At 47.0% G+C, this 19854-nt stretch overlaps 7 protein-coding genes across 9 annotated transcripts; 3 read left to right on the top strand and 4 right to left on the bottom strand.

The window, feature by feature from the left end:
- Window positions 1-223: 223 nt before the first annotated feature.
- On the bottom strand, window positions 224-2799 carry TERG_04538 (uncharacterized protein; the record flags this gene model as incomplete). 2 transcript variants are annotated; one of them, XM_003235436.2, is made up of 4 exons in its annotated part: window positions 2372-2799; window positions 2181-2300; window positions 1830-2112; window positions 977-1768 (listed from the first exon to the last, which is right to left on the bottom strand). In XM_003235436.2, the coding sequence occupies exons 1-4, from the start codon at window positions 2512-2514 to the stop codon at window positions 977-979; spliced, it is 1338 nt and encodes a 445-aa protein (XP_003235484.1). In that variant the 5' UTR covers window positions 2515-2799. The 2 variants fall into 2 exon arrangements, with proteins under 2 accessions (XP_047606312.1, XP_003235484.1); XM_047749803.1 differs by having other exon boundaries at window positions 224-2112.
- A 2116-nt stretch (window positions 2800-4915) lies between these two features.
- Window positions 4916-7735, top strand: TERG_08818 (ubiquitin-specific protease UBP15; the record flags this gene model as incomplete). The annotated part of the gene is made up of 7 exons (XM_003235435.2): window positions 4916-5666; window positions 5731-6338; window positions 6400-6509; window positions 6565-6985; window positions 7069-7383; window positions 7437-7566; window positions 7626-7735. 7 exons carry the CDS (start codon window positions 4916-4918, stop codon window positions 7733-7735), a joined length of 2445 nt encoding a protein of 814 aa, XP_003235483.2.
- A 766-nt stretch (window positions 7736-8501) lies between these two features.
- On the top strand, window positions 8502-9503 carry TERG_04535 (uncharacterized protein; the record flags this gene model as incomplete). Its single annotated transcript, XM_003235434.2, has 4 exons — window positions 8502-8654; window positions 8746-8934; window positions 9072-9351; window positions 9493-9503. The coding sequence occupies 4 exons, from the start codon at window positions 8502-8504 to the stop codon at window positions 9501-9503; spliced, it is 633 nt and encodes a 210-aa protein (XP_003235482.2).
- A 1846-nt stretch (window positions 9504-11349) lies between these two features.
- Window positions 11350-11697, top strand: TERG_12156 (uncharacterized protein; the record flags this gene model as incomplete). Of its 2 annotated transcripts, none has more annotated exons than XM_047751156.1 (1): window positions 11350-11697. In XM_047751156.1, one exon carries the CDS (start codon window positions 11350-11352, stop codon window positions 11695-11697), a length of 348 nt encoding a protein of 115 aa, XP_047606310.1. The 2 variants fall into 2 exon arrangements, with proteins under 2 accessions (XP_047606310.1, XP_047606311.1); XM_047751157.1 differs by having other exon boundaries at window positions 11410-11697.
- A 784-nt stretch (window positions 11698-12481) lies between these two features.
- On the bottom strand, window positions 12482-13756 carry TERG_04532 (uncharacterized protein; the record flags this gene model as incomplete). The annotated part of the gene is made up of 1 exon (XM_003235432.2): window positions 12482-13756. One exon carries the CDS (start codon window positions 13754-13756, stop codon window positions 12482-12484), a length of 1275 nt encoding a protein of 424 aa, XP_003235480.2.
- Window positions 13757-15228: 1472 nt separating this feature from the next.
- Window positions 15229-16708, bottom strand: TERG_04531 (uncharacterized protein; the record flags this gene model as incomplete). Its single annotated transcript, XM_047748278.1, has 4 exons — window positions 15229-15718; window positions 15794-15944; window positions 16011-16409; window positions 16486-16708. The coding sequence occupies 4 exons, from the start codon at window positions 16706-16708 to the stop codon at window positions 15229-15231; spliced, it is 1263 nt and encodes a 420-aa protein (XP_047604255.1).
- A 182-nt stretch (window positions 16709-16890) lies between these two features.
- TERG_04530 (uncharacterized protein) lies at window positions 16891-17847 on the bottom strand (the record flags this gene model as incomplete). Its single annotated transcript, XM_003235430.1, has 1 exon — window positions 16891-17847. The coding sequence occupies one exon, from the start codon at window positions 17845-17847 to the stop codon at window positions 16891-16893; it is 957 nt and encodes a 318-aa protein (XP_003235478.1).
- Window positions 17848-19854: the final 2007 nt, after the last annotated feature.

The following is a 19854-nucleotide window of genomic DNA, read 5'->3' as shown; positions in this document are numbered from 1 at the left end:
CTTGGCTCGCTTTCTACCTTCATGGCCTCTGCTTTTGGCCTCATAATATACCCATAGCGTGTAGAAAGCATGAATGTGGCCGGGGAAATATCTATTCGAGGACAAAATAATGAGCCAATATCTTGCGGTGTTTCTAGTAAGTGTTAATTTACCCAAGTATAGTTAGGAGGACGTTGATAAAGAGGTCCGGGGAGCAGCCGCCGATGAAGAAGACCCCAGCCGGCGGGACTGAAATAAACCACGTTAGCACTTCTGTATATGTATACGGATGGGAAATTGGGTATCACAGGGTGAGGCCTACAAAGGAGGGTCACTAGAACAATGATAACACCTGCACAAGTCTCAGACATCTTAGCGCTGATGCGAATTCAGGGAATAACAGCTTGATGTAGGTTCTGGCTGCCGAGACGTAAGATAACGGGCTAAGTCACAATAATCAACTTTAGCTTTGGGTTGTTAAGCACGATATTGCCTATAGAATATAACCATGGACTTATTCATTGAGGGATGAGAGCGAAATTGCTCCGTTGTTTCTTCAGGAGAGAACTGTTTACTATCTCGCGCTTGTTGACTTTTAAAGTAAATTTGGCAAGCGCATCCTGCGTCTATTTACATCCATATGATGTCATAGGAGAAAACTAGATCACGTGGTGAAAATTTTTGGTTGGTAGCATGAGATCGTTCCTTTGTACAATTCTATAGAGCATGGCGTACAAAGGTCGATGCACAGGTATTTGTATTTGCCTATCAATTAAATGAAAAAGTGAGAGCAATAACCAGTCGATCATGCTAGTCCGTCAAGTAAGAACAGAGGAGAGAGGTAACAGAGGAGAGAGGTAAGAAAGAGGAAGAAGTGGTGTTTGGGTATTGGAATAATTGCGTCCACCTGTGGCAATGTAGTTTATATGGGGGAGACTTGTATAGGGTAAGGGTGTGATATTTGGACCGTTTCATTCGGTGTGCGATGGAAGACAGGTTATACAGCATCGATGGCCGCTCGCTTCGATACTTGCTCGTTCTGGTTCCCTAGTCTAGAAATCTGTAGGAAGGCATCGACACCATAACCCTCAAGGCTATGGAGCTCGAGTGTACCAGCCCAGTACTCTGCATAGACACGACTCATCGGGAGGCCCATTCCGAGCCTTAGATTAGGCGGACGGGAACTGAGAGAGTCTAGGGAGTTTTCCTTTATTCCTCTGGGTACTTTTGACGAGTCCTGATGCGAAACATTCAGTTCTTGCATAGTTGCGGCCATGGCGTGAATCTGGCCAAGGTTCTCTAATCGAGTTTTCGAACGAGGGCCCTTGCAGAATGACCAGAGATAGGGGAGGATATCGCGAGGGATGCCGCCGCCCTGGTCTGAGACACGGATAATGACATGTTGTGGAGCCTCGCAGATGAGCACCTCTATCGGCGGTGGTGGGCTATTGCTGTCTTTGTATTTCTCGATAACTGCCTGCATGGAATTGCGAAGCAGCTCTCCAACTATATACTCCAGATGGCTTAGAATGTAAGGGAATGTAGCACCAAGATGACCCTGAATGGATATTTTGGGAATTCTTGCGTCTGGACCGAGGGTTTGTCGCAGTAGGTGACGAGCTAGCTTTCCGCAGCGCTCTACAACGTCCTTTGCGTTACATTTGAGGAAGACTTCACCGACGAAATCTGCACCCATATCGCGGTCGGACGAATCTGGGAAATGCCATGGTGAGTTGAATGTCTCTGTAAGAGCCAGGTGTTGCTCTGCTATCACCCGTCGTGATATTCTCTATTACTGCATGTTAGTTTCGCCTCAGTAAGCCGCTATAAGGATATGGGTGCTATCATACCGCTCGCAGGAGAGTATTCATAAACCGGTCCATAACATCAGGCTTGACTAAGTCCTGGCACTCCAACACACCCATTGCAAGGTTAGGAATAACGGTAAGATGCTCCTTGAGAGCATGGCGTAAAATATCACAGTATCTATCATTATCTTCTATTGTTTTGATCTCGGGCACTGTCCGGAAGCGCTCAAAGGCCTTGTAGTATAGTTCGTAGACATAGGAGAGATGAGGATTCGTCACAACGACATACGGCAGCTTCTGCATATCACGTAGACGGTGGGCGATCCTGTATATATTATTATTTTCATCAACAAAACTGTTTTAAGTAAATTGGCTAAATGGAGGCATGTGTACCTAGTGGGGAGCTCCGTCCGGACGTAGTTCGCAGAACTGATGAGTCTGCTCTCAGTGAGCGTACGACCAAAAAAGGTCAACTGGCGCAGGCTGATCGGCCGGACGTCTCTCTCTACCCAACTGCCATCGTATACTCGTCGTCAGTCAAGATGTAAACAACTCATCCGTCATGCGCAAGGTGCGGTCCATACTCATCGAGAACGGAGCCAGGCCGCCACGGAGGAGGCCGCTGGCTGTCTGCGGAGAGACAGCGGACCTGCCGACAGCATCTCCAGCGAACGCTCTGCCGGCACCGACTCGACTGGCTTAGCAGCATGCCGGCGGTGCCATTCATTCACGAGATGGTGCAGCTCAGGCCTTGCGGGAGGTGACTGGGCCAGGCTGGAGGACGCAGGATGCCGCAACGGACTTTACAAGTCATGGCTCACAGACGAGACATGGCTTCTCAGCAGCATAGAAGAGCAGCACGGGTTCATCGAGGGCTGGATAGCTGGTGGGATATGGGGAGGGAAAGAAGACGATGGTGTAGTAGTTAGAAGTTGACTTTTTTGCTTGTGTTGACTCTTTCTGGCTGCCGGTGTCGGAGGCTGAAACTGATCCTCGGCTGGCGCGATACGAAGCGGGAAACAAACAAATCGATGTCGACGGCGGCGGCATCGACGGCTACGGGATCTCCTTATGCATGGATCTACTGTGTAGGTGTATATCTTTGCGCGGTAACTGGCGAGCTGGCTGGAGTCACTGTTGTCTGCTTTTCCCCAGCATCTTGGTGGGCACTGGATGGCCTCCTGCATGCCCTGCTGGGTGAACAATAAGCTACATGCATGGAAGAGCAGCTTTCACTGCCCACTCTAAGACTGGGCACAGTCAAAGAAAAAATCATACATAGGGGTGATTGAATGTTCTTGACCAGAAAGGCCCGGCAACTGCCATCTTTTTAAAAAGCAGCTTTTTTTTTTTTTTTTTTTTTTTTCTTTTCTTCTCCTCCGCTTCTTCTAACTAACTAGTTTAACTTATCATCGACAAGAAAAGCAAAAAAGAAAACCTCACCAAAAAATAACGACCATCCTACGCGGAGCTGCCAACTTTACCCGCAGATAACAGCCTCACGCAGCACTGTTTAGTAGCAGTTACTACATCGATAGCATCTGGCTGTCTAGCTGAAGACTGCTTTACTGTCTCTGCCTCGCCTCGGAGCGCTGGTCAGCCACGATAAGAGCTCTTTTGCTGCCTTGGTTGGATATACCGAGCTCATGGACCATGTAGGCCGCCGCCCTCACCACCCTCACTCCTCACCCTCACCTCTCTCCCGGCCGTGATCCTACACGCTGGAAAAGAAGACCCAGGCTGACGAGCGTGCCTTGATACTGCAGGTTAATGATGCTGATACCATGGTGCCCGACTACGACCAGTTTGAGAACAATGACCGGACAGACGTGGTCGTCGTGTCGCCTGCCGGCTCAACCTCGAACGACGTAGACATGGAGAAGCCACTCGCCAATGACTGTATGTCCTCTCCCAGCTGCTGTGATTTTCGCCTGCCAGGGACCGCTCGCGCCTCTCTGTCTGTTCCTCTAAGCTCTGCCGCACGACTGGCCCCTCCCCCTCATCCCGTCGAGTGTCTAACCAGCAGTGCTCCGGCTGCCAAGAGCATGGTCGTTTTTTTTGCCGGTAGCTTACCCAGGCTAATTCTTCTGTTTGCTTGATAGATGAGACGATGATGTCGAGAGTCCTACCGGTAGACCCAGATCTGGAAACCGAAGGAGAAACATATCACACATGGCACATAAAGAATTGGACAAAGCTGCCGCGGAGAGAGCATGGGCCCAAGTTTGAATGTGCCGGCGCACCATGGTACATCCCCTCACAAGACGAGAGCAGGCTAGACAACAAGCGGAAATAATCTGTCTAACTGGTGTCTTAGGAGAATATTGTTTTTCCCCTATGGTAACCAGGTAGAGCATGCTTCCTTCTACTTGGAGCATGGGTGGGAGGAGAACGTGCCGGAGAACTGGTACGCTTGCGTGCAGTTTGCTCTGGTCCTATGGAATCCGAACCACCCAGACATATATATCTCAAACAGTAAAGCCTCTCCCGGGCCCTTTTTTCAACTCGAGACATGGGCTAATTTGGATGTAGGAGCGACACATAGATTTAATGCGGAAGAATCAGATTGGGGTTTCACGCGGTTCTGTGAACTACGAAAGCTATTTCAACATGTCCATGATGACAGAGGGGTGCCACTCGTAGACAATCAAGAAGCCTGTCTCACTGCATATGTGCGAGTGGTGAAAGATCCTACTGGTGTTCTATGGCATAACTTCCAAAAGTATATTTGGCCCCCCTATCTTGGTAATTGTCTATATAGTTAACATACTGCAGCTATAACTCCAAGAAAGAGACTGGCATGGTTGGTCTAAGAAACCAGGGCGCAACCTGCTACCTTAACTCACTTCTCCAATCTTTGTTTTTCACCAATGCATTCCGAAAGGTATGCCAAAACCTACCTCCAAATATATTGTGTTGTTGTACTAAATGATAAATAGGCTGTATACCAAATTCCCACCGAAGATGAAGCAAATAAAAAGAACTCTGCCTGGACCCTTCAACGTTTATTCTACTCACTCCAGACATGTGAAACTCCCGTTTCAACCTCAGAACTCACTGAGTCCTTTGGATGGAAGTCAAGAATAATCTTCGAACAGCAGGATGTCCAGGAACTCTCCCGTATACTCATGGAGAAGCTCGAGGCGCAAATGAAAGGCACGCCAGCTGAATTAGCACTCCCGAATCTCTTTGTGGGCAAGGCAAAAACTTACATTTCGTGTATCAACGTTGATTATGAATCGTCGCGGATAGAGGACTTCTGGGATATACAGCTCAGCGTCAAAGGAAACAAGACTCTGGATGACAGTTTCAAATCTTACATCAACGTTGAGATCATGGATGGAGAGAACAAGTATGACGCTGGAGCTTCTCATGGTTTGCAGGACGCCCGAAAAGGTGTTATTTTCGAAAGCTTCCCACCTGTCTTGCATCTTCACCTACAAAGATACGAATACGATTTCAACCGCGATGCGATGATGAAAATCAATGACCGGCATGAATTCCCAGAGGAGTTCGATGCGTCGCCCTACCTATCCGCAGATGCAGACCGGTCTGAACCCTGGGAATATAAGCTCTTCGGCGTACTTGTTCATAGTGGCGACCTCAATGCTGGACACTACTATGCCTTTTTGCGCCCAACTAAAGATGGCCACTTCTACAAATTCGATGATGACAAGGTGATCAGAGCAACAAATAAGGAAACGTTAGAAGAGAACTTTGGAGGAGAGTATGCAAATGGAGCCGGGATGCGCCAACCTTATACCCGGAACTACTCGACAAAACGTTCGATGAACGCATACATGCTGGTTTACATCCGAAAGTCCAGAATCGACGACGTCCTTATCAGCGTTGGAAATGAGGATGTGCCCGCCCATCTTGGTAAGTTCCTGGCTCACTTTTATTCCGATTCATACTTCTTGGGGGACTTACTAACTGGGAACAGTGAAACAAGTCGATGAAGAACGCTCTGAGGCGATCCGTAGGAAAAAGGAGCGGGAAGAGCAACATCTCTACATGAATATTGCAGTTGTATCCGATGACACGTTTAGAGAACATCATGGCTTTGACTTGATGAGTACCGATTTGGATCCCGGCGATCCAGCCCTCCCAACCACCTACCGAGTCCGCCGTACCATGAAGGTGAGCGAGTTTACGCAACTTGTGGCAGAAGATAAGGGCCTTGATGTGGAACGAGTCCGGCTATGGGCCATGGTCAATCGTCAAAACAAAACCGTCCGGCCTGACCAGCCCCTACGGGACCCAGAAGACACTGTCGAAACAGCTGCTTTCAAGCTTTCGTCAAGAGCCGCGCCTTTCAAGGTATATGCTGAAGTGAGAGAACCTGGAGATGATGGAAAGGTTGTTTGGCCTGAAACGCAAGGACCAAATGCGTCTGTTCTCGTCATTTTGAAGCATTTCGATCCTGTGACACAAACTCTTTCTGGTGTTGGCCATGTCTTCGTTAAGAAGCAATCTAAGGTTTTAGAACTTGCTGGGCCCATTCTCCAGATCATGAACTGGCCAGCCGGCACATCCTTTTCGCTATACGAGGTATGTATTCAGTGAATACTCTTAAATTTTGGTAGGCTATTTCTCTAACCTTTTATGCTAGGAAATCAAACCTTCAATGATTGACCAGCTGAAGCCTAAGCAGACATTCCAAGCTTCGGAGATTCAAGATGGAGATATAATATGTTTTCAGCGGAGCCATAGTGAATCGGAGTACGTTATTTTCCGCCGAACACGTTCAAACAGTTACTGACCCCATTACACCTAGACTTGGACCCAACGTTCTCTACAAGGATGCAAGACAATACTACGATTATCTTCTCAACCGCGTCATGATAAAATTTGCACCAGTGAAGCCAGAATCCGATGACTCAACTTTTACACTTGCTCTTAGCCGCAAGATGAGCTATGATCAATTTTCAGCTAAAGTTGGCGAGTATTTAAAAGTTGACCCGACACACCTTCGGTTTGCTCCTGTTGCAACTACTACTGGCAATCCCAAGCCATTTATTCGGCGGAACGTTGCCCACAACCTTTCCCAGATCCTGACTACGCAGTATTCTGCTTATGGCAACTCAGGGCAGAGAAACGATGCCCTATATTACGAGGTTCTGGAGACTAGCTTAAGTGAATATGAAACTAAGAAGCTAATAAAAATCACCTGGCTACCTGAGGGAATCATCAAAGAGGTATATTTCTGCCCTGGTTTCCTCTATATTTCCTTTTTATTTTTGTCTTGGGGAGTGCGCTAATATATTTATTTCAAATACAGCAACCGTTCGAGTTACTTGTGCCTAAACAAGGAAACGTCACTGATATTCTACAAGGCCTTCAACAAAAAGCTAATCTGGATAATGAGGTTATGCAAAATGTCCGCGTTTTTGAAGCGCATTACAGCAAAATGCAGAAAGAACTAACAGACAAGTTTGGCGTGGCTGGAATAATGGACACAATTTCTCTTTATGCGGAGCCTATTCCCGAAGATGAACAAAACATGAAGGAAGGTGATTTCAGGATAAATGCTTTCAATTTTGATAAGGAGCCAAATAGAGAGCATGGCATACCTTTCAAATTTGTTGTTAAACCAGTATGTCTACCATTGCTTAACTACCTGCTTTCACGGTGCTGACATATCTATAGGGAGAGAAATTCATCGATACCAAAGAGCGCTTGTCCAAAAGAACAGGTATCAGAGGTAAACAATTTGAGAAGATAAAATTTGCAGTTGTGTCTCGAGCCATGTACTCAAATCCAACGTACCTTGAAGATGGTACGCCATTCCCCCTACTGCAACGCATCTCTCTTAAGAAAACAGCTAACACTATCTAGATGACATCCTTTCCGAACTTGTCGGCGACTCTGACAGCCAACTTGGCCTTAACCATGTAAATAAGAATCGCAATTTCCTCTCCAAGAGCGACAATATCTTCATTCGATAGATACCCAATGGATATTTTCGAGTCCTTGCCAGCCAGCGCAGCACTTGACTCTATGCGAATTCAATGATCCCTTCAATGGCTGTATCACCACAGTTATCTTGACATTAAAACCATGGTATCATCAGCTTCAACTAGACAACACAAATCATTTTTATTATGCAGGGGAAAGATGAATGGGAAACGGGGAAACGGGGTTTCAAGTTCTTATTCAGGCTTTGAATATATTATCCTACAAAATTTCCCCTCCGTTTTGATCTGTTACAATCGCTTGTCTTTCCCTCGTTCTGATTTCATGGCTTGATTTCTCTTTTTTCATATTTTTTTTTTCTCGTCCAGTTCTATATCTGTTATCCATCGATCATCTTTCTAAACGGGCGGTGTTCTGATGGCGGCAAATGATGCTTTTTAACTCCGGGTGTATTGCTTACATCTTCCCATATAATACCTAACCTTAGTGACTAAAGGGGCCTGTCGTAAGCTATTGGGAACGCCCATATCCTTTTTTTAGATGAATCCCTTTCTAATGAAATATTGTATTTGAATTCAAGTTACCCCTTTTTATATGTCGTTGTTACTGGTTGAGCGTTTCTATTGGGAGTTCGGCTCCTTAGTGCAAACAATGCAAACAACATGCCAAAAAAAGTGTCAACATCTTACGCATCGCATTTTCCTGTTGGAACGTCAGTCGACTACAACTAGACCTCGACAACAGCTCGCCCTCGGGGATTCTACAGTATACTCTCGTTTTTTCTGGTTGTAAGGCATCATGCTGTTCCAAGCTATTGCCGTATGGCTCTTTGCCTTTGCAGTTTCTTCGGTTTACGGTACCGCCTTGACCTACAAGCTCGATGCCGCTGAGAAGGCCTGCTTCTACTCCTGGATTGATAAACCCCCAGCGAAAGTCGCCTTTTACTTCGCTGTATGTCCTCAGCTTGCCTTCCCTATGACCTGTTTGCGTCAACATCCTGTTGGATCTGTTTACTGACTTGTGGCCATGTGAGCGTGTGTAGGTACAATCTGGCGGTTCATTCGACATCGATTTCTCCGTTTATGGCCCTGGTGAGAAGCTAGTTATGGACGGAACTAAGGAGAGACAAGGTGACTTTGTTTTTACCGCTCAGTCTGTGGGGGAATACCGCTTCTGCTTCAATAACGAGATGTCCACTTTTGCGGAGAAGACGGTTGACTTTGAGATTGCGGTTAGTCTTCATTATCTCTTCTCCCGATTGTGTTTCTTGATTTTGAACAATTTTGCCCCAGTTGCTTAATATCATGGACACCAATTGGGTTTGCGTAAGTCCTCGTGTTCAACAGAATGCTAAAGAACTTTTTGCAGGTCGAGAATGAGGAACGAACTCAGCTGCCATCAAAGCCTGGAACTTCCCCTGAACAGACGTCAGGGGTTGAAGAGACAATCCTCCGACTAGGAGGTCACCTATCAACTATCAGCCGAAATCAGAAGTATTTTCGAACACGAGAGAACCGTAACTTCAGCACCGTGCGGAGCACTGAGAAGAGAATATTCAATTTTAGCATTATCGAAAGCTTGATGATGATTTCAATGGCCGGCCTCCAGGTGTTTATTGTCAGGTTCTTTTTCCAGGGTGCCAGGAAAGGTATAGATGAACGGATGGGTCCGGCCTTGGGCACACTGATCGCCCATGCAGCCCTCCTCCCCCTTCCACCTGCCGTCTTCACTCCCCTCTTCCCCTTGCGCCGCCTTATCGAGCTGCCAGCATGCTAACTATGATTATTAGGCTATGTATAATCGAATAACGACGGCAATTCTCATTATGGCTGAATTATGTTTTCTTTAAAATATATGATCCTTGTTCACTATGACTTTTTTCTCGATTCTTAGATACTCTGATGACCATAACGGCATCCAACCTTAAACAGAAATTATTAGTTTACAACCATTTGTTCAACCATCAACACAGAGATCTTTCTTATGTCAACGGATTGGAATTGGCAGAATCCATGAGAGAGACCCTGACATCTAACACTTGAAATTTAGCCCGCACTACCCTTGTGGATGGGGTATCGTATCTCGAAATTCGGTGACGACACCGTGCAGCTGCTGAATAGGAGCAAGTCAAGGGAGACCAGATGACACACCTTTCTCGGTTACAATAGACAACACGGCTCCGTACTCCCTCGTTTAGCTGAGGAGCTGAAATTCCGTAGCTGAGTATACACCAGTTTTACTGTTTACTTGATGTCAATTAGTTTTGTTCCGTTTTTCCACGTGCAGCCAAAGCCAGGCACGTCATTTTTCTCCAGAGTGCTTTGCCAACCGTCTGTCAATCTTGAATTATTTGATACTTGGTGCTCATCACTGACGAGGTTTTTTGTTGCCAGCCACATACATCCATTATTATTAGTCTTTTTATGGGAGGCAGATCATGCAGGGTGCAAAAGTTGGTCACAAAAATCCACAAGTGGTCCGACGTTGTACCGACATAAGCCCGAGACCCGCCCGGGTACCCAGTTCGTTTCTCGAGACAACATGTCATAGTCACTCCTCTCCACCTTGAACGAGCCATCCTCCATGTTATCTTGGACCTGCTCGCTCAAGAGCTCCAACTCGAACCCAGGCGGGGAACAGGGCTGAAACTCTACCTCGCTATGCTATGGAGACAATAATGCGAATAATAATATTGTCGTTGCGGACGGAGGTTGCCACTTGGTCGAGGATTACGATCTTCAACACGATCTCGATCGAGCTGGGGGGCCTGTCTGTTCTTTCCTCACCTGAAAATCCTCTGCCAAAAGTACCTTTAGAGTTTGTCCAGCGGACGCTAGCTCGCCAGCGCTGGCGCCTAAAGGGAGCCTTTCGAAAACTTGGCTCAGACGACCCGATGCTCCATGCGATGTGACGACATAGTTATCCCAAGACTCTATATCCATACGCCTCCTAGGGACCATCAGATTCCTGTCCTACGGTGCATAACGAGAGCTTGTCCCGCATGATTTTCCACTCTCGATCTCCATTAATTAGGGATTCAGTCTTCAACCGCCACTCCGACCCCTTTATCGAGCCTGAAGCAGTCTGGAGCCACAGACCAAAACGGCGGCAGCGCTCTTATTGTTCCTTGCTCTCCATGACTCTGGGCTCCTCCAGCCACATAAACCTCAACGGACTGAACTGATAACTGTCCCCGTATGACGCAATATGGCGCCCCAAACCTGTGTCAGATTTGACGATGCACCTCAAGGTGATATGAAATTTTCATGAGTTCCCATAATAAGTATGAGGGGCTGTCTATAAAAACTTGACCCTATACCATATATTGAACACGCATACATCTCCTACTCCATTCTCTTTCTTCGAAATACCCTTTTCCTTTCCGTGTCACCACCCTTATCGCTTTCCGCCGATAGACGTATAATAAGCCATATACAACTTGTGGCTGGAGGTCTGCTGCCAATTGGTATATGTGGACACGCACCTCCATTCTTCCTCTTCCCTCCATTTCTGATATACCTGTCTGATTCTTCATTCTATCGAAGATAATACAGTAAGAGTCGAGTTTAACGCCTTGAAAGAGCATACTACAATCCCTTTGATTCTCTCGACACTTAGACTGGCCACTCATAAGTTATATGAACACATGTCTCACATCATTCACTCCTCCGTTAGGCCAAGATCGTATTTATACCGTTTAAGCGAAATGGACGATACACTTGCTCCGATCAAGATCTCCAGCCCTTCGGGGGACCGCCAACATACATTGTCCTCGTATACTCAAGTTATGTACGAGCACACACAGAGACAGATGGAAGAGCTTCGGGCTTCGGAGTCACCACCAGCGGCTGGTGAACCAAAAAAAGCAGAACATCACGATCGCATGAAACGTCATAATCCCCAGGAGAACGGTCTACCGCCATCCATAAAGAAGCACGACTACGCTCTGGATAGTGCAAAGACCAGCCACCCGGGCAGACGGTCCGGTGGTTGACTTATGACACACTCGTCAATGGTATGCTACGGTGCAGAGGGGTATATCACCGCTGGTGAATGCGCATAAAGAAAAGACATAAGAGGCTAATGAGACTTATGTCGCTTTCTCCTGAAGATGAAGAGATGGTGGTGCTATCTGCTGTCCTCTTCATGTCGAGACGCCTAGACATGATACCTCGAACGTACTTTGTTCAGGGATATCGGAATCCTCAACAAGGTGCTCTCGTATGAACCGACTACGCCATTACGACAACTTTTTCTTCTCGCAAAAAAGAAAAGCCTTTTTCTTTTTTGACTAGTTATTTTCTGGTCAAATTACTTCTCGACTTCCGAGATAGCTCTCCTCTCCCCTTTCAGTTTTTGGTTTCTTACTACACCTCAAACCCTCATTCTTCATTATATGACGCCTAGCGCTTCAGCCCTGCTTTACTCAAGGCGTTTTATTCTTGACCTTTGCCTGGATAGGACCATATCTCCACATACTGGTATGCTGGGAATGCCTCTCGCTGTCTAAAAAATATGACTTTCGTCTCATTTTCCATTTCACGCGGGTCTGTGATATAGAAAAGGGTCTTCGCATGACGAGATACACGATTTATTAATTTTATTTTATTTATTTTTTTTTAATTAAGGCCAAAAAATTACGAAAATTGTCCGCTTGCTGCATACTTTGCATGATTCATGACTCTTAGAATCCTTTAGATCGCACGGTTATTAGGAGTATTTTAGAGTATTAAGGTAAAACGTAAAGTTCATCACGCACTGTGACGTAACGTAACTCATCACGACCATCCGCCTTGGTTCCATCTGCCCATCCCATTGGGGCCCGAGCTTGGGTTTCTTGCGTATATCTGTCCGTGCTGACCCTGTTGGTTTTGCTGGCTCTGCTCGCCTTGCTGGCCCTGCTGTTGATGGTGGGGATGTGGTGGACTGAAAGCGAAGTTTGCCCCCGGCTGGTGCGGTGGAGGTACGAACTGTTGTCCGCCCATAGACCCACCCATGGTCGACGGTGGGAAGTTCTGCGGAAAGGCTGGCAGGTTCATATTCATACCCATGTTCATGGCCATGTTTATATTCATGGCTGGGGGGAACAGACCCCCTTCCGGTGCAGATATGCCTGGTGGAGGAGGAGGAGGCGGGGGTGGCCACGACCCATGATAGTTTGGTGGTCGAACTGGAGGAGGAAACATTACTGACTGCGCAGGGTTCATGGCTAGCATGCTCAACTGCTGCGCGCCGATGAAAGGGAATTGAGGGTTGACGTAAGATGCTTGGTTTTGATTTGCGGGCTGTGAAGAAGGAGGTGGAGGAGGTGGTGATGAGACTCCGCGAGGCGTATACGGTTTAGGCGAATATGACGCTGATCTGGAAGCTGAACGGCCGGCCCTAGGTCGACGGCGAGGGGATCGGGAGCGGGACTCTGAGGCTCGCCGTCCACGCCCACGAGATATGGATGAACTCGAGGAGAGTGAACGACCTCTCCCGTCTTCGCTCATGCTATCACTGTACCGTCGCCTTTTACTGGCTGACCGCCGTGAGCTAATGCTTTGACTTGCGCTTCGACTTCTACTGCGAGCTTTTCCACTCCTGCGTTGCTTCATGTTTTGGCAAAATTCTCGCGACCAGCCGTAGTATGTGCCACTGTCCAGTGATTCTCCCGTCAAATCGTTGCGTGTCGTAGTTTGTCCCAGCTCATCAACATCTACTATCGTAAGTTCCGGAGACTCGTTTTCATTGGTATCATAAATCCTATCCACCTCTGCAAGGAGGGACTTCACAGCCTTGATAAGGGTCTCATCAGCGGGGCCAGCGGAAAATTGAAGAGGTTTTAATGACTGGGTTCGGATTGCAGCAGAGGAATCTGGGATTATGTGCGGTAGCATGTTTCCTGCAGGTAATTCGTAATATGGCGCATTGAGATCACCATGAGTCGCCGGCATCACATACGGAATATTTCGCGTTTCAGCCTTTTTCTGTTCAGCGTGTGCTTCTCCATCTAGAGCAGCCTTTTCCCCAGTAGCTTCGAAATTTTCAACCGCATCCCTCAATTTTCTCATATATTCTGCACTGTAATATGCACTGTTTTCCCATAGCTTGATAAGATCTTCAACCCGCTTGCGATACTTCGCGCTATTGTCACGGCAATAGCTCCCGGCACGGCCAAAAAGAGTAGTCAAGTATGGGCGTAATGACTCGGCCACCGTTGAAAACGCAGAAGTGGACGTCGGGCCATGGTATTTCGTATGGTGAAGTAAATCATTTAATAAGTAGAGAATATGTAACGTCTTTCTCCTCGGGGATGCGCCGTGCTTTCTATCACCTCCGTTTTGAGCTCCTTGCTTATCCGTTGGTTTCTGCTGCAAGTACTCTGCCAGCGATATGAAGTATTTGCCTAATCCCCCTACCCGGACGGACGAAGGGGCAACATTTTTTAGAAGCCATGATTTGCATATCTGGTGTGAAAAAACCCCAAGGCGTAACAGTTTAGTAAACTTGGATATTGCCGCTGCAACGATGCAAGGAGCTTCAAATAGTCCAAACCTGGATATGTGCTGGGGAGCAATGCGACATCATCGTGTCGAGCTCATTGTGAAAGCGTGATATCTCATCTCCAGAGACTGGCTGAGGGTCAGGCCGTAGAAGGCTAGCGGAGAACGAAGCCTTCGCTACAGCGATCTGATGAGAGCTCATTGTGAAACCGCTGTACAGCCTCCCAGATGCTCACTTCGGGGGTAAAAAATATTGCCCCGGCGCTGCTTGTCTGTGGTTGACATTCGGCGGTTTTCATGGTGTTCATGGAGGCTTGACGAATTAAAACGCCCCAGTCATGTGCAATTAGTATCACGTGACTAAAATCTCTAAGCCGATCGAATGGTCCATCTTTGTCGGGCTGACATGTGATCTGCAAAACATTAATCCATCTCCGACTCATTACGTAAGGTAGGTAGGTAACTGAAAGAAACCAATAATAAATTTCATAGGATAAAGCTGTCTGGACGTTTAATTCTCCAGATACGGAGTACTGTATGGGTATTATCAAACAGTGCCGAATGTAATGGAACCACCATATCCACCGGCCTAACGGTACAGAATAAAGCACTATTCCTAGGGTAAAATTCTCTGCTTTAACCGTGTATCCTAAACAATACTCTTCTGCTTCTACTATGTAGTATCACTCCCGAATATTATCTAGTTGCACTTAGGGTAGGGTTAGGAAAGACTAGGGGGTTAGAGGTATAAGAACTCTATATAAGAAAGTAAGAAAGTAAAGGGTTAGAAGACAGGTATAAAAGGTAAGTAAAGAAGATAAGGTGGGGTATAGCTTAGGACTACATTGATAGAATAGAGAATTTTGCCCTAAGAAGAATACTTTAATCTGTACCGTTAGGCAGGGTGGACATGGTGACATTTCAGCAATTAGTGAGGTGTTAAAAGATCTCAATTTTTTTTTTCCTAGCAAAATTATATTAACTGCTTAATTACATATCCCTGGACCAATGTTTATCACGTGGCCTTCGTACACATTCTATCAATGCCTGTGACCAATATTTCTCCCTCGAAAGCCCCTTCTTTGCCTTTGCTCCAATTGCCTCTGTCGCTCTGATTGCTCTGGTTCTCCTGGTTGTGGCCCCGGCTGGTTCGACCAAGTGCCTCTACCACGTCCCATCATGTTGCCGCTGCTTCTAGCTCTCCTTATTCCCGCAGTTCCTCTTCCTCTAACAACTGTGGGAGGTGCAACCTGAGTCTCCCTTCGATTTTCCTCACGTAGCCTATATTCATTCGAAATTCCTTGAATAAACTTCACTGGCAGGTGATGGTAATTTGTGCCTCTCACGAGTCTCGCAGCAGTATGCATGTATCGGGTGCAGAATAATTTCCAGAGCTCCTTAGCGAAATGACATTCAGTTGACGGCCGGGGGCAGTAAGGATCGGTCTCCAAAAAGGCTTTCACCGCCAGTCGCACTCCATTTTCATCCATTAATATAGGTTTGCATGCGTCAAAGTCGAGAATCCATAGACTAAGAAGTCGCTTCTTGAAGTTTGGATAAATATTAGTAATCCGTTCATATATACTTGATCCTGGAGCCATTCACTCGACGTCTACAAGTTTCACTTCTCGACGGATCGCTTTTTTATCTTCCGGGGAGCTACCAAAAACAAACTCAATATCGTTTCCGTCCACATTTACATACCAGTATAGAACGGCCATAGTATCTGCCATGCTCTCACACAGCTCTTCGACATCTAAACCAAGGTCTCTTATTTAATCTAGATATAGCTTATAATTGCGAAGCGAAAAAAAGGCAGTACCACTGGGCCGAGATATTCCAAACCTATTTCTTCCCAGGAAAACCATAATAAGGCAGTCTTTGTTCTTTGGGTCTCTTTTCGCGTTCTCAATATTATGGGGTAGGCAGTAAGCTCCAATCATGGCATTTCGAACTGGTTCCGGTAATGGGAGAATTCGTTCCATGCAGAGAACATCGCGAGGTTCACGCCTGAAAGTCGGCTCGTCTGGGAACAAATGAAGATTGTCGTTCCAAAATTCTGATGTCTTATTTGCAAACCATGCAACACGCGGTAGCTCCACACGTCCACAGATGCTGCCGAGCTGGTCAAAGCTGTTTTGAACCCGAAGATGCATGACATAGTTGTTCCACAATTTATCACTTCGATCGATGAGCAGAAGTTTAAATGCCCATGTTGTTCCTGGTTGCTCGTAAATTTTTTCCAATTGACCCCCTTCCAATCTCTCTGAAGGGTCTCGCCTGGCCTGCTGAAGCACTCTGGAATTCGGCATAGGAGGATGCAGTGGATATCCCAGACTGGTTTGATAGAAGCCTTTTTAGAGTGTTCTTGGTATCCGGGCCTGTTGTGCTCGAGGTACTGGTTCTTTCAAATTGCAATTTGCTGAACATCCTATCCAGCCTTGGGGCATTTGAGTCTTCCGAGGTGTCATATTGGCGGATTGATCGTGAAGAAATCTCGTCACCAATATTATCCGACATGCTGTAATGATTGAAGGGTCAAACTTGAGGGAAACCTGAGAGCGAAGCTTGTAGTCATGCGGATCTATTTTATATGTCAAGGGCAATGACACATATTTCCATGTTGCTTCGTGTGTTGCTTCGTGTGATCCTTGTGTGTTGCTTCACACGCCTATTATACAACTAAAAAACATCGTCTAAGCTTAGGCCGAAGAAACTTGTAAAGCAGCTTCAACACCATTGATAAAATGGATTGGAAGCTGACGGAGAGCCATATCACCTGCTCCCTTTAGCACTTCGTTGCTAGTTTCAATGTACTTGCGTCGAAATGCCACCCACAGGTCAGGGCTGGAGGTTGGGCGTGGATAGAATGGGTCATTCTTTATAAAAGCCCTAACCGCTTGATCGACCCCTTCCCTATCGAGAGAGATAACATTACAGCAGTCAAAGTCCAGGATCCATATCGTGTGTTCTCCAAGACAATTTGATATTATTGCTGACTTCTGGTCATTGCGTGGTGGAGCTAAGACGAATTCGATATCGTTCGCGTCTGTCTTACCTAGCCAATGAAGTATTGCCAGGGTTTCTGCCATCAGTACAGCATAGTTGAGGAGGTCGGTTGGAGGTACCTCAAGTTCATACATCTGGTCGAGGTGCAGCGGAAAGTTCCGAAGAGAAAAGGCCACGAAGTTCGATTTCGGTCGTGAGCTAAATCGGCATCTCCCGAGGTATGGGCGGATGAGGCAGTCTTTGTTGACCTCACTAGCCTTTAATTCTGATATCAAAGGTGGAGGGCAGAATTTCTCGATCAGTAACTCCCGAGTGGGTTGTCCAACAGGTGGAATGCGGTCGGACCGAATGATATTGCAAGGGGAATATCCGTCAGGGAATTTCTCCAAATTGCCAGCCCCCCACCAAGCGTCGTCGGGATCAATAAACTGATGACATCTGGGTATAGAGATGGGAGTGGCTTTCCCGTATTGCTCTATAGCATTCTGTATGATCCCGTGCATTTTAAATTCCTTCTGGAGAGACCTTCCAGGACCTCCATCTTCTCGCTTGAAAGCGTCGTCTTCCAGCATATTATTACTGGGCATTAAAGCCCATACCGTGCCACAGAATCCAGCACCTATCCGCTGAAAAATTCGTTGGCTATCCATAGGTTTACGTCCTATTCAATAACCGAAATCTTGGTGTGTATATAAATGTGATGATGAGTTTTAGAACAAGAACAATGGAAAGGGAGCGCTCTAGTGAGTATTTATGTGAGTCACCCAGGCGGCGAAGGCCTTCTTGCCTTCTTCATTATGACGGCATTGACTGGTGGCGTGCACTCAGTTGGTATTAAACCGCAGGGACGGAGGTCGTCATTGAAAGTTGAATGTATTCTGATTGGGTGGCTTATCAGGCTCATGATGCTAAAAGCCGCCATATGGCCGCTGGTCCCAATATTATTGGGTGAAGTAGCGGCGCCAACTCTGATATAGCCTAGGAGCCGCGGGTTACCAATTAACTATTAATTTGGCATTTTTATTGGCTAAGAATATCCATTGTAAATTTATGCCCTGGCAGTTGTCTCGTTCGAGCAAAGCAGTACTCCGTACAGTGCGTACCTAATATTTGTCTCCACTTGGTTAGGTATGCTAATGCTAGACAGCGACGTCCTCGAATAAAGATGCTACAAACTATACAGAGTAAGAAGGCACTAGTTAATTGCAATTCAACGGGACGCAAGCTGCATCATGACATGGACTGCGTATCTCGGGAAAAGGTGCGGCGTGGTGGTGTCACTTTGGAGTACCGAGTGAGAATATAGCCATCATTATAGAACCCTCCTTCAAGGACATTATACAAGAAGAACCAAGGCCATCTGAGCATTCCGGGCGATTCCTAGAAAGCAGGCCGCTGCCTCGTAGAGTAAATCTTGTTTCCGGATAACATGACTGTCTCTGTATTCCATGTGTACGCCAGTGTGGAATCTGAGCAAATATCCGGCGCTTCCAACAAGGCTGTTTTGAAGCTCTACCTTGTTGAACCCGTCGCCGGGAGATGTATTATCATTGGAGCAGAGCCAGCGCGAGACTTCCGGGGAAAACTTCGGGAAAGCAACTCGATTACGGAGTAGGTAGTTATAGAGTCGTAACTAAGGACTAGCAGGCGCTGGCCACGGACAGGCGTCCGAGTGAGCCCACCAGGAAGCCCACGGATTCCATCCCCCGTCACGCGATTGTCATCTGGCCATCTTTGCGTCATGCATCATCCCTGGAGGTTCGGCGATGCGGAAGAGCCGTGGAGCTAGCGCCCGCCGCCCAAACTCCCGACTGGCGTGCCTGAACCGCCGAAGGAGACGAAGCTCGAGACACCACGAGGTTACGGATGTAGCTGGAGGGAGGGGGTTGGGCCCTGGCTGGTTAACTTGGTGTTATTTAAAGCTGCGTCTGATCCTCTTGGGACGGTGTTCTTCCCGCCAAAACAAACCACCGTCACTCTGTCTGGCAGCCGGGACACCTATTCGAACGAGAAACAGGCGATTCCTAGTTACGAGAATACCTAGTTAACTGGGTGACGAGTTAGTTCACCAGCCGACCCCCTCGTCGCCCGCCGCCTACCATGAACCAGCCAACCGTCATGCTTCGACACTCGCTTCGGCGGTTCTCTGCCCAAGCCCCGAAGCCAGAGAGCAGGGCCCAGCGATATCTGGCAGCATCGTGCATCGTCTCCGGCGTCCTGCTGCCGTTTATCCCGCCGGCGCTGGAGAGCTCGAGGGGGAGAAAGCTGGAGCAGCCACCGGCAAATAAGTGAGCCTCCCCTCCCACTAACTAGTTATTATCATTCCCTTGCCCCGAAGAAGATGAGTTTGTCCTGACATATATATATACAGCTATCCTCCTCTATGTTTCCATTCTCGCTAAGCATATGTTTACTGCCTTCACTTCGTCGACTTTCCTTATCTCTTTTACGTCTACCCACGGGTTGGTTATGATTGTCATGAAACGGCGTTCGGCATCATAATGGAGTACGAAAATCCATTTCATTAGGAATTCGGACATGGAGTTATAACGATGATTATTATTATGGCTGTTTCTATTCTATGAGATATTTTAGAGTCTTCTAATGACTAAAAATAGTTCCAAATCAGTGTTTCTTTCTCCCTGCTCATCTTTATT

The sequence above is a fragment of the Trichophyton rubrum genome (assembly GCF_000151425.1).
Source record: "Trichophyton rubrum CBS 118892 genomic scaffold supercont2.4, whole genome shotgun sequence".
Lineage (NCBI taxonomy): Eukaryota > Fungi > Ascomycota > Eurotiomycetes > Onygenales > Arthrodermataceae > Trichophyton > Trichophyton rubrum.
This window is presented reverse-complemented; position numbering and strand designations above follow the sequence as displayed.